General features: G+C 32.6%; 1 protein-coding gene across 2 annotated transcripts in view; it reads right to left on the reverse strand.

Moving 5' to 3' along the window:
- LOC108779928 (nephrin) overlaps positions 1-12,651 on the reverse strand; it is a 320,256-nt gene that overhangs the window by 205,796 nt on the left and 101,809 nt on the right. For both annotated transcript variants that reach the window (XM_018547494.1, XM_018547495.1), the window contains exon 4: positions 11,502-11,634. In XM_018547494.1, coding sequence (XP_018402996.1) covers positions 11,502-11,634 — 133 coding nt within the window. The remainder of the gene's footprint in view (positions 1-11,501; positions 11,635-12,651) is intronic.

The following is a 12,651-nucleotide window of genomic DNA, read 5'->3' on the forward strand; positions in this document are numbered from 1 at the left end:
CCGCCCGCCCGCAGAACTTCAATGACGTGGTTGCACCCATTACGGTGTCTTTGTAGCAATTTCAGCTAACAGATTCGTCGAATGAAACTGCGTTCGGCGGTAGCTCACTACTGCTTTGTTAGATCTATTGATTTCTCTATATGCATGCACCTATGACATTCCTATCGTTGCTGCTGCGTTTCACACCTAATTAGTATCAGGTTTGATATTGGTACGTCTTTCAAAGCCCGATTTTACGGTCGATCGAGTTAATTTAACTGTATGGATATAATCGGTTTATGTTTCATTGCTTCTGTTTTACTCTTCAAATATTATAAAATATACGCAAAATGGATCGATAAATATATCTAAAAATTCTGATCGGTTCTAAGTTTCACAAACATTGTTCTATATAGTAAAAACCATCTTGTATTTGCGTCAAAACCTTGTGAAAATTTTTGTATTACGTTCTTAATTTATCCAAATATTAATTTAGTAACTTAGAGAAGTGATTATATTCTATTATTTGAACATTTGTTAAATTGATATTTAATATGTCATAATATATGTTGAAATAACATAATTTGTGAGAAAGTAATCATTAGGTACTTGAAATATATTATAAAAATAATGTGTATTTTAAAACATAAATTCTAAAATAAATAAGAAAAATGTTTTATTGTATTATATAACCAAAATTTTGTTGTAATAACAGAAATTTGATGAAAATATATCGAATAAAAATGTTTCTTTATCTAACAAAACTATAATTTTATGTTAATTAAATTGTTTAGTTAGTATACACAAATATTTTTGTTATTTATTAAGCAGAAAAAATATTTTGCAAAGGTAACTAATTTTTTTGTTAGATAAACAAAATATTTTACAAAATGCTTTAACTAAATAATTTTGCTGAAAGCAGTAAAATATTTTTTCTAATTAAATTAATAAAATGTTTGAATTTAACATATTTTATAAAAGTTAATTAATTTTAATAATTTTTTACTAAAAAATATACTTTCATAATTTGTTTATAAACTGTATCAGTGTTATATTTTGTGTTAATTTTTTTACATAATTAATATTTATATTACTTTCTCACGTAATCATCATATTTTAAATTAATTAAAAAAACAATTTGGACCGTTTATGGTAAGAGATGTGTTAGATTTAACGCAAAATTTTCCACACACAATTGTACATCATTTCTTTCCATTTTATATCACAAGCACTCTGCAAATTATTTCATGCTCGGGGCGACACAAGTTATGATTTTCATTACATTTCTACCGACATTGTAGCGTGTAATCAATTTAGAGTTCCTTAACTTTCACGGTTAGGAGAAGCTTATACGATTACACTTTGGTCGTATCTATTCCCATCTCGGTTATGGCAAAATCTATGTCGCACACTGGTGCTCGTAGACTCAGTTCACTCGGTGCGGTTGCTCCGCAGTAGTAGCAGGCATTGGAATCCGCTAGTGGTCGAGGAACGAGTATGGTCAGACTGCGGTATCGACGACATCTTCGCTCACTGGACAGTATTAACCCCGGACACAGTATATCCATACACAGTATATAGGATTATAGACATCTTTTTTAATTATTATCCCCGATTAAATTAATTTTATACGCATCGACTTTAATTGCCATTATAACCATATTTTACCGTAATTACATTTCTCTGTGTTTGTTACATAAGCTCCTACAGTTTGCAACAAATTTTAGTAATTTATGGTTGAAATAACGATACTAGGGACTATGGTACAAGATAAATATAACTTTGAATCGCTTTCCAATAAAGCTTATAATCGTTTAAAAAAAACAGCGAATACTTATTTATTGGTTTTCATAAATTCATTGCTAAAACGCTAGCTATTATTTCTGTCATTTGAAAATATGGTGTTCGCTTAGTTTTAATCTACCGTCATTAATGTCGCAATCGACCTCAGGAATAGTCTAGGATAATGACCCCTTTGTTTCGCACGGTCATCATTTTATTCCGTTCGGTCAGCGTAGTTATTTTAATCCAGCGGGTGTCAATAGGGAGGATAACGACGCGTAAAAATTGCGCGTAATAACGAACAGCATGGTTTGCCGATTCGGGCGTATCGCAACGAGAAATCCGCCATTATGTCGCGTAACTACGCGGACAATAGCGCGATAATTCCAGCCGGTGGTACGTGCATCCGGCCACGTGCGACACGTTCACACGCACACGTGTCCTCACACGTACACAAAGAGAGGTACGTGCGTTCATCCGTCCATGCTATGTAAGTTGACCGCACAATAGGAACGAGAAAGCAGAGGACAATTGACTCGATCGAGAACGCTTCCGCGTGGGGTTGCGTTTAACTGATTGCGGTACTGACGACACTTGGCGTCGCAAGCAGTACATATCCATATATCAGATGATGATACTCGCACGTGAGACTCGTAATCCTTTCGTAGAAATGATCTTTACTGTAATAACGAATGATTTCGCAAGTAATAAGTTATCTTGTACGACTTCCGACCCTCACGTTTTACATATTACGAAACATGTTTAAAACGAGTTTAAGAGTACGGTCGTGTTGTAAATGTTTTGAAACGTTTCATGATTAGTCAATCAAATGCTTCAAAGCGAGTGCGCAACTTTAACAATTGATAGCAAAGACTTACAGCGTTTAACAACTAATAGAAGACATTCAAAAATTGAAACCTATGACCTTGATAGTTTTTGTTTCAACTTTTAACGAATATACTCTCACGTACACACGAAAGGACCTCTTGCATTGCTGGAATTGAATCTTAAAATGCCTTTTTAATAGGAAGAAATATGCAGGAGAAAATTGGGTAAATACAGTGAGAGAAAAATGTTTAATATTTGTGACTGTAATTGCATAATAAAGTAATTATGATTAATGTAAAATATGGTTGAAGTATCTAAAAATTTAGATAAATACAAATCTAAAAATAATTCTGTTGAACCATCTATGCTTAAGCTAGTTATTAAAATTTCAATACTATTCACAGTAATGCTTATTATACTTCAGTTTCTTACATAACTATTTTCATGGCTCAACAAAATTATTTTCAGTTCTGTATCTACCTAAATTTTCAGATACTTCGGCAAAAAATTGTTTTTTTTTTAATCTATACTGAGAGAAAGAAATAATTGCAATCACTATCTGTAATTTATAGTTATTTTTGGTGCTAAGTATACATATATAATATATAGTATATTTTTGTAGAATTAGAATTATATAACAATATAGAGCCTTCTTATTAATTTTTAGAATTATATATAGGTATAATTATTGTATTACTGATATTATAACAGTAATAATGACAAAAATAAAAATTTATCCATAATGTGTGTTACTATAAATTACAGTCGCATTTTTTTTTTCTAAATGTATCTAGCCTTCCACTACCAATTTTTTTTATTAGTAAGACATATCGCAAGATTCAATTTTAGCAGTGCAAACAATTCTATTAATGTCAACAATAATGCAACAATCCCTCAGACAAACGCTGTCGCTTCTCGTTGACGATAGAATAGCAGACTTGACGTAATCCTAACACCAATTGAGATCGTTTCCACAACGGCGCGGTGACGCTACGGTGACGCCACGAGTTGCGGCGTTAACACCTGGTGTCAACCCCATCAGTGTGTCAGCGCGATCAGCACTTCCTGTTCGACGGGAAGAGAGACAGCCTCGAGCATTCGCAGTCGCTTGCTGCGAAACTCGCCAAGTTTCTCTCGCGCACAATTAATCCAGTCAGCGCCAGAAGGAATTACGCGGAATTCGCGCCCGCGCGCAGAAACTCGGCGGGAGATTCCAGCAATGGAGGCTGCAATAACATACAGTACACACGGTCGTGTACTCACACCAGAGACTACTCCGCTTTGCGTTTGCGGTAGACGACATTTGCATAGGTAGATGCGTTGTACACACCGAGTCTGCGTTCGACGGGTCGCCTTCTTTGCGGTTAGAGAAAAATGGTCGCTAAAACGTATGCAAATGCAATGAGGTCCCGCAAAGGTCTTTCTTTTTACCTCGAAATTAACTTAAATATTCCTCTCTGCCAAGCTACTCAAGTTAACAAGAAAAAAAAAGTTCTGTTTTACTCTTTTGAAATAATTATTACCAACCTGCACAGGACAACGAAACAGCGTAAACTGAGAAAGGATTGAGATTGGACTGTAAGCTAATATAGTAAGGTAACAGAAGAACATTTTATGGGAAGAGCTCGACAGGGGTATCGTTGGAGGGTTTTCAGCCAACAGATTTACGAGGTGGCATTATTATTTTACAAGCTTTCGTATACAAGATAATTTTCAGGCCTCGATCGATTAGGACCGCTCATTATTGTAAACTTTCCGTACATGTGCATATTAAGCATTAAACGAGTGTTATTTCATAATCAAGCAGGAAATATACATCAACTAATATTTACGCATATATCGATAATGTCTGGAACATGCATTATTGCTGTAACGATGCCGCTTTATAATATCGCACGTAAACATGTATTGTTCGATCCAACAATTAGTCATAAATTATCGCTCCTCACAATCAGCCTTTTATGATATGCGAACGCGAGCAAATTTTCAGTCCACAAAAGCGATCATGCATTTCAGACGAATTTTGCCAATGATACCGTAATTTTACTGTGATAGGCGTTAGATAATGGAATATTTATATGCCTAAAAGATCGTCGCGTAGTTAAAACTTCCTAATGGCATTTTAATTACTTCTGTAAAATTTGTTACAATTGAATAAAATTTGTTACAATTTAAATTGAAAACTCAGTGAACAAAGCACAATTTAATTCAATATACGATAGATCATAAAATGTTTATTTATAAAATAATATATATCTTTTGAATAAAATGTTTCAAAAAATATTATTACTAATAATTCTTTTAGAAACATTTATATTTTTTTACTAATTTAAAAATTAATTTTGTTCAGTCCGGGAATAGCCATCTAGAATGTATTTTTATACCTCAATGGTGAGAAAATGTGGATTGTTATAAAATATTGTTTTGTATGAATAATTATTTAATATATTTTCATTCCTCTTTAATAACTATTCTTTACAAACTTTTAAATATGTAATTCTGTCAAAAAGTCGCAATAAGAAAGCGTAATATTAATTAAAATCTGTTTTAGATTTTAATATTGTCACAGGTGCTATTTAATATGCTTGTTCCGTTTAATTGTATTTTATTTAGTTTCTACTTGCTTTTTTTCAGAAAATTATAATTAACATATTGAAAATGATTTTAAATACTATTAAATAAAAAAACAATATAATTAATAATATACAATATGTTGCTAATAATAGTGGTATTAATTGAGGCATAAAAAACTCCAGATTATCCTTTGCGTAAAAAAGAAAACAGATAGTTATTCTGGATTAATAAAAATCAAAACTCTGATAATTTTTCGATCAAATATAATAAAAAACTAAAAAACTTTTTCATAAATTAAATATTTGATGTACAATCGCACTACAAAATCAGTTATTTGAATTCTATATAACTACTATATTCTATCAGAATATTAATTTGAGGTTTAATGATATCTGCCGGAATTGAAATTTTATATCCGACTGATTGCAACGAGGTGGAAACGATTTTATTGAATGGAAGGAAAAGAAGCTCGTGTCGCTGCGTAAAACGCAGGATCGTTGGATTCGTGTCGTCGAAAATGCAATCACGACGTGTTCGTTTCAAAGAGCGCTAGAGATGGAGAACGAAACGGCGGAGGACGAAAGGGATGAGAAGCGGAGGGTGACGGAGTAAAACTGCATCCCGGCTGCGATATCACGTTGCTCGCGTTTAAAGGGGGTTGAGGGCACGCCCGTTTGCATTCGCGACGAGTATCCCGCACGGTTAAGCGCCCTCGCCAAGTGGCGTTCTCTCGTTAGCTGATGCGTCTGACGCTAAGTGCGTGACTACGCCGTATAATCTACCGACGCGTGTAATTGGAGCTTGCGCTATTTATTTTTCCACTATCTACAATCATAATTATTCACATTGTGAAATTAGTACCGTCGATGTTCATGTTTATGTACATTATGAATTATTTTATCTTGACTCGTCGATGTGACAAGCTTTCTCAGTAGATTAATTTTTAAGATTCTTCAGGAATAAATGTCTCTCATGGATATTCTTTTCTTATATGAAAAATTGCGCTGTTGTATTAAAAACTAAAAATAATATAAATTATACTTCTATACAATAAATTTATGCGTAAATAGTATTAAATATGCGATATTTTGTCTTTCCATTTGTTATTATTCATTTTTAGTGAATAATTTATTATTTTGTCACATACATACATTATTATGTTCTTAATATCAATATCTATTATTATTGCTATCATATCATTAGTTAAATTTATTTCAATCATCGCTAAATTAGTTAATTGTTGTTACTAATACGTTCCTAATAATATTTTCGCTAATTAATGTACTTTTTTTGCAAAAATTGACATACAAAAAGGCATGTATTTTATAGTAAACACTTTATCTATTTAATATTATTAATTTCCCTTCCCAGTTGTACATATAAATTGTTATAAAAATTATTAATTTGTTGCACATATATAATATTTCTCATAATTTTACTTATAACTTACACGTGCGCTCGCGCAAACCTCTCTATTATTTTAAATTATCGAAAAAAAAATTTTTAATATAATATATCTTGTAAGTTCTGATGTAATTTAATAAAAATTAAACTTAATTAAACATTGTTTAATCTTTCAATATCAGTTCTATTAATTGTAATCGGTTATATCAATTTTCTAAATTTGGTTTAATTTTTTAAAATTATTATTTATAAGAATGATGTTAACCTCTATTAAATTCTATATTATCTTCTACCTACGTCAAAAATTAAATTCAGATTTATAAAAAAAGGATAATGTGAATTCGAAAAATATAAAGTACATGTTTTTTTTGAGTCAACAGGAATATTGATACGATAAGAATAAACATTGAAATTGATAGCAAAATCACAATTTTCATTCATCTATACTAAAATAAAATCTACAAAAGAATTATTACATGTGCAATGTAATACTTGAGGCAATAAATAACGCAATATAGAAACCGTGTCTTGATTTGTGTGAACAGGAGGATACTATAATTTTTTTGAGCATGAGTCACCTATAAATCCTAATATTTTTATCATACATTATCCGAGAATGTACACACAGTCCGCGTGCTTTTAGTAGGTCAGTGTATCATTTTATTCGCGAAAGAGCGTTCGCTCGTAGTAAATGCAGCTCGTTCGGCAAACGTTGGGACTTTAAAGAAAATTTAAAGCTCCGCATCTCCCACAAGGAAATGATCCGTTGCCGTGCGGACGAAGAATGGTTTTGGAAAACCCGTTTTCGCGGCGCTTACTGCCGCGACGATTCCGCGGCTACATTTTACGATGACACAGAACACCGCAATTGTATACCGTTAAAACTAAAATATCGTTGCTGAGATAAAACCACAGCTCCTTCAAACGGGATGCCGTTTCTCTTTCGCTCGGGGATCACAGTTTTCTATCCCCGGCTTGTCCCGACTGAGCTACGTTCATCAGTAACTTTGTCTTACATCTCGTAAAAAAGAACAAATATTTAACTGTGGTTAGAAACATGGAAATGCCGCATGAGGAGTTTGTGAAATCGTATTAAAATTACACCGAGACTAACTGAAAACAATCTTTGAAGTACGTACAATATAAGCGATTCGTATTATGTTTACCGTCGAAAAGTACTATAAGAAAAATCGAACCTTCCGTAACAACGTTAATAACTCATCGAATTAAATAAAGCACAATATTCTTGCTGTCCATCGAAATTTATGTAGCGAAACTGTGCTCTCGACGGTCCTGTCGTGATTATGCAAAACTTGACATTCTGCGTAACTCAATAATGTCACAACAAAAAGAAATTCGCGTTCGTGCAAGAAACGCTATATTTACGGCAATGCAGCTGCAATCATGCTGTCGAAGAAATCTGTTTACAGCATTGCCACTGGTTTTCACCCGTGCCGACTCTCTCAACTCGTAGCCTTGTAACTATGAAATCCAATAATAATGTCACGATCGTTTGGCCTATATTTTTTTTTTTTCAAAAGCCTGTATTTCGCAAAAATCGCATATTGGAAAAAAAACCCTTAGGGCACATAAAAAAAACTTTTATTTTTTCGAAATAATGTTCAAAAAATTAGATTCAAATTGTATATGTATCATTAACATTAAATAAAAAATATTGAAAAGTATAACGACTTTCATTTTCACTTGTAATTATTAGTATTATATTTAATTCAGATAAAACTGGTTAGAAGTTTTATTATAATTCTTTAAATAAGAGCATATACGTTAGTTACATAGAAAAACGATTTTCACGAAGTATCTAAAATTTAGCTAGACACAAATCTGAAAATACTTATAAGGGTTTTATAATCGGCCAAGTATTATGGATCAGTACTGACTGCTTATTAGGTATTAGTGCAGTACTAACGAACTACTGGTCCAGTATTGGCCAGTATACTGGATGACAACTAAACTCAGTACTAGCAGATGGTACAGCCTAGTCATTTTAGCTAATCATTTTCCATTGATGGATTTTCCAGTATACTGGCTGACAGAACTATGGCCGTCATTTGTCAGTAATAACCCAATATTGATTGATAGAACCTTTACCGTCAGTTACGTACAATTGTAGCGTTGCCTAAGTATCGGATTCGTTATCACTGCTGACGAAATAATAATTATGTAGGAATGCTCAAACTAATTGTTAGAATATAAAAACTTTTTGCAGCATTGCTCATCATGTTTAAAATTACAGCATAATTGTTTGGATATTCTAACAAAATTACTTTCAGATATGTATCTAGCTAATAAATTGTTAAATATTTCATCAAAATTGTTCTTTCCGTGTACTTAATGGTTGAAGATTAATGAAACACGTTTTGTACAAACATTGTTATTTGATATTAAAATTCTATGCAGTCGCATATAACTTTGTTTTTCTATAAATTAGAAAATAATTACATAGCGAGCAATTATTCAGAATTGAAGTAGATATACAACAGCAACAAAGAAAGCTTTGTGATTTTATTAGCTATGAAATCTAATGGCAAATAAATAAAAATGTATACGTTGCGTGAAGGATACATTCTATGTGCAGAGAAAGGCCGAAGTATTTTTCGCGATAAAAACGCAAGGTGCTTTCAAACTTGAACGGTGATCCGGATTTTATGGGGTTGCTCAATAAAGACGATATTTACGAGGATCGAATTGGCTGTCGAGAGAAGTAACGTATAACAGATGGAACGCAGGGTCGATTTGTGGCTTAACGAAATCCTTGCCCCATCGTGGTCGCCTCGTATTCGAAGCTTTCGTATACCGCGACGACGTACCGGAACGGTAAACTAACAGGATATACAAGCAACGAGATCGGAAACGTGGAAATCGAAAGGTGGAGCGCACGCCGTTGCATCTCGAGTTCCAGAAGTTTGGAATTTCTTTCTCGTTTGCGGACATAAAAGGTTTGTGTTCGCAAGAGACTAGAGAAATATCGTTAGAAACATTGATGTATAAAATAAAATCCTTTTATCTAAATGTGTCACTTAATGTAAAGCAATAAGTAGGATATATTTAAATCTCAAGAATGAAACGAATAGAATTATTTCAATGAAGATTTATTAGCACACAGCTGTCTTTTCTTATTATAACCGCAGCGTTTTGTCAATAATAGGATTAAAAGCTTTACAGAATATGTGACAAGAAAATGCAGTGATGCTAGTTTAATAATGATGATGGAGATTTACCAAAATTAAATTTAATTCAAAACGAGTAGCCAGTATTGATGATTATTGATATATCCATAGCTTGAATCGAGACCGACACATTCGACGACATATGTCAATACAAGAAGCTAGATCGCATGAAATGTCGATAGTATTAAATTCACCCAGCGAATTTAATTAACTACTAAATTATTTTCATGTAAAATTCCGATCGGAGATGTGTCCTCTGCGACGGCGCTTAAACAACGTTCCACCGAATATCCATATCAAAACGAGTAATATCACAGTTGCCACTTGACATCGCAATATCAATAAAGACCGGACAATGCTGTCGCGGTAATAACCGAACGAAGTTATTGCAAATTATCGTTTTATTCCGCAATTTGATACGCGATCGTAACGTGACGCAAATGACTCGTGACATTTACTCGATAAAGACTATTTCGTGACTGACATGACTCTTCCTGTAACGTCGCGACAAGAAAATCAAAACGACATGTGTAATGTAATGTCATGCACGCACAATCGCCTTGCGATGCATACGTAACGTGTGTCTTCTCACAAGAGATATAACAAGAGAATTTTATAGACAGAACGCGTCAGAGCTATTATTCAACTGCTACGTTCAAAAGAACCTTTGAATAATTTTAACTAAACTAACTGATTTATTTTCGTTATTTCGCATACACTGAGAGAAAAACTTTTGGTGTTTGTAATCATAATTGAGAAGATAAAGACGGAATAAAGGCCTAATTACAATATCTTGATTTCGATAAAATAACATGTAATTTTTTTATTATACAACAAATAGAAATAGTATTAAATGTACATTTATGTAATGTTTTTGAGAAATTATATGTTATAATATTTTTGTATTATGATGAATACTTAAAAAGTTATTTGCAATTTAGAAAATGTAATTAATCCCTTTTTCCGAATATTTATCATAGTATTATCAATAGAAAGAAAAGACTATTAACTATAGAAATGTTTTTATCTTCACATTTTTCTGGAAGAAATACAAAATATGGAATACACTTTACTACTTTTACACTTGTATAAAATAAATTGAAATAATGTATTCAATAATTATGTTTTTATTCCGCCTATCCCCTCAATTGTATAATGATGATTATAACTGTAATAACATTAGTATAATAACTGTATATGTATAGTACTATTTAAAAAATATATATATATATATAGTTGTACAAACAAATTAAATCATAGTTATTATTACCATATAAAAATGGTTATAATTACTATAATTTAATTATAATGTAATTATTTTCAGTGTCAACTATAGATATACATATTTCTTGATAAAATCAAATATATAATTATTATAATATTATAGTAATAAACACAATTACCCTAATTATATAATCACAAATACAAAAAACTTTTCTCCTAGTATACTCATTTATATGTAGAATAAAATTTAATTAACTTACTTAATAATCAAAATTGATAATGCAAAAATTATGTAGGTAACTATAATATTCACTATAAAAATATATAAGAACAAATTTATCAATGAGATCCGTAACATATCATAACCGTCCGATCTACGCATTTGCTACGCTGTCCGTGTTACGGCAAGTTCTTCGAACGGTTAAGTCCGCTTTGAAATATATGGCGCCATAGAGATTCACGTCGAGACCAGGCGAACGAGCGCTCCGGGGACCATCGTTCATAAATATCAATGCGGCTTACCTGTACAGAGGTTCGCCGCTGTCCTCTTTGAACCAGAGCACCATGGAGACGGCGTCATTCGACTCGCGGGGCTGTATGTTACACGGCAGGATCGTCCTCTGGCCCGCCACCCCCTGTATCGACTCCACGGGTACTGGAACACACATCGATGTCTCATTCAGAAAACCGTCCACCTCGCCGCGAGAAAACGAAGAATAATGAAGCAAAGAGGAATCGTCGGATAACAAAGAGTTATGGATTTTTTTGGGCAGTCCATACAACGATCCTCAAATCTCTCGAGAGAATGACGAAAGTTCTTTCTAATATCACTGACAAGACTTTCGGATATTGTAACTTTATATTTTACAATATCAATCTCAGGATTTCTGCATGTATTCAGTATTGTATATTGTCTATCGTGAGATATTTAAATTTCATGCAATTTTTTGTGACTATTTAAAAAGTTTATTTAATAATAATCATTCTTTATGATTATTTAAATGATTATTATTAAGATGAAATTATATATCTGTGATGCTGGCCTCCGTTTTCCAAAATTTGAAGAAAAAAAGAACAGTTCTGGTTTTCTAAAAAGTTCTAGAGTTCTCAATCGATTTCAGAAAGAATTCCGTTGATTAAAGCGATGGAAAATACCATTTAAAATAACGGGGAGACCAATATCATGATTCTAAAACTTTGAAGGATTATGAAGAACTTTCTTATCTTTCATTTTAGCACTTTGATCTACACAGCTCAATCGATAGAAATCTTTCTCTTCAAGGAACTACTAGAACTCTCAAAAATGGCAGAATGCTAAAAAAAAAAAAAAAAATTTTTTTTAATTTGTTCTAAAAATCTAGCATGAATTTTGATAACCCTTTGAAATAGCTGAGAGCAAAAACAAAAGAAAAACGTTTTTAGAGATTTTGAAAATTCTTTGAGTTCGTCAAAATTTCTTTCTTAAATCCGTGGACCGTTTACGGGGAAATTCACTCACGTAATATTTCACAATGAGTTACAGTTTTTATTAAACGATTAATGCGAGAACTCGGTCTCGTGGTAATAGCACTCATTGTCAGTCTATCACACACGCTACTTTTAATACAAGGCAAAACGTTTCTGACCTTTACGAGGCGCTCTCTGTACTAGCGTATACTGTCGGTGAACGGTG

This window comes from Cyphomyrmex costatus, unplaced genomic scaffold, assembly GCF_001594065.2.
Source record: "Cyphomyrmex costatus isolate MS0001 unplaced genomic scaffold, Ccosl1.0 scaffold640, whole genome shotgun sequence".
NCBI lineage: Eukaryota > Metazoa > Arthropoda > Insecta > Hymenoptera > Formicidae > Cyphomyrmex > Cyphomyrmex costatus.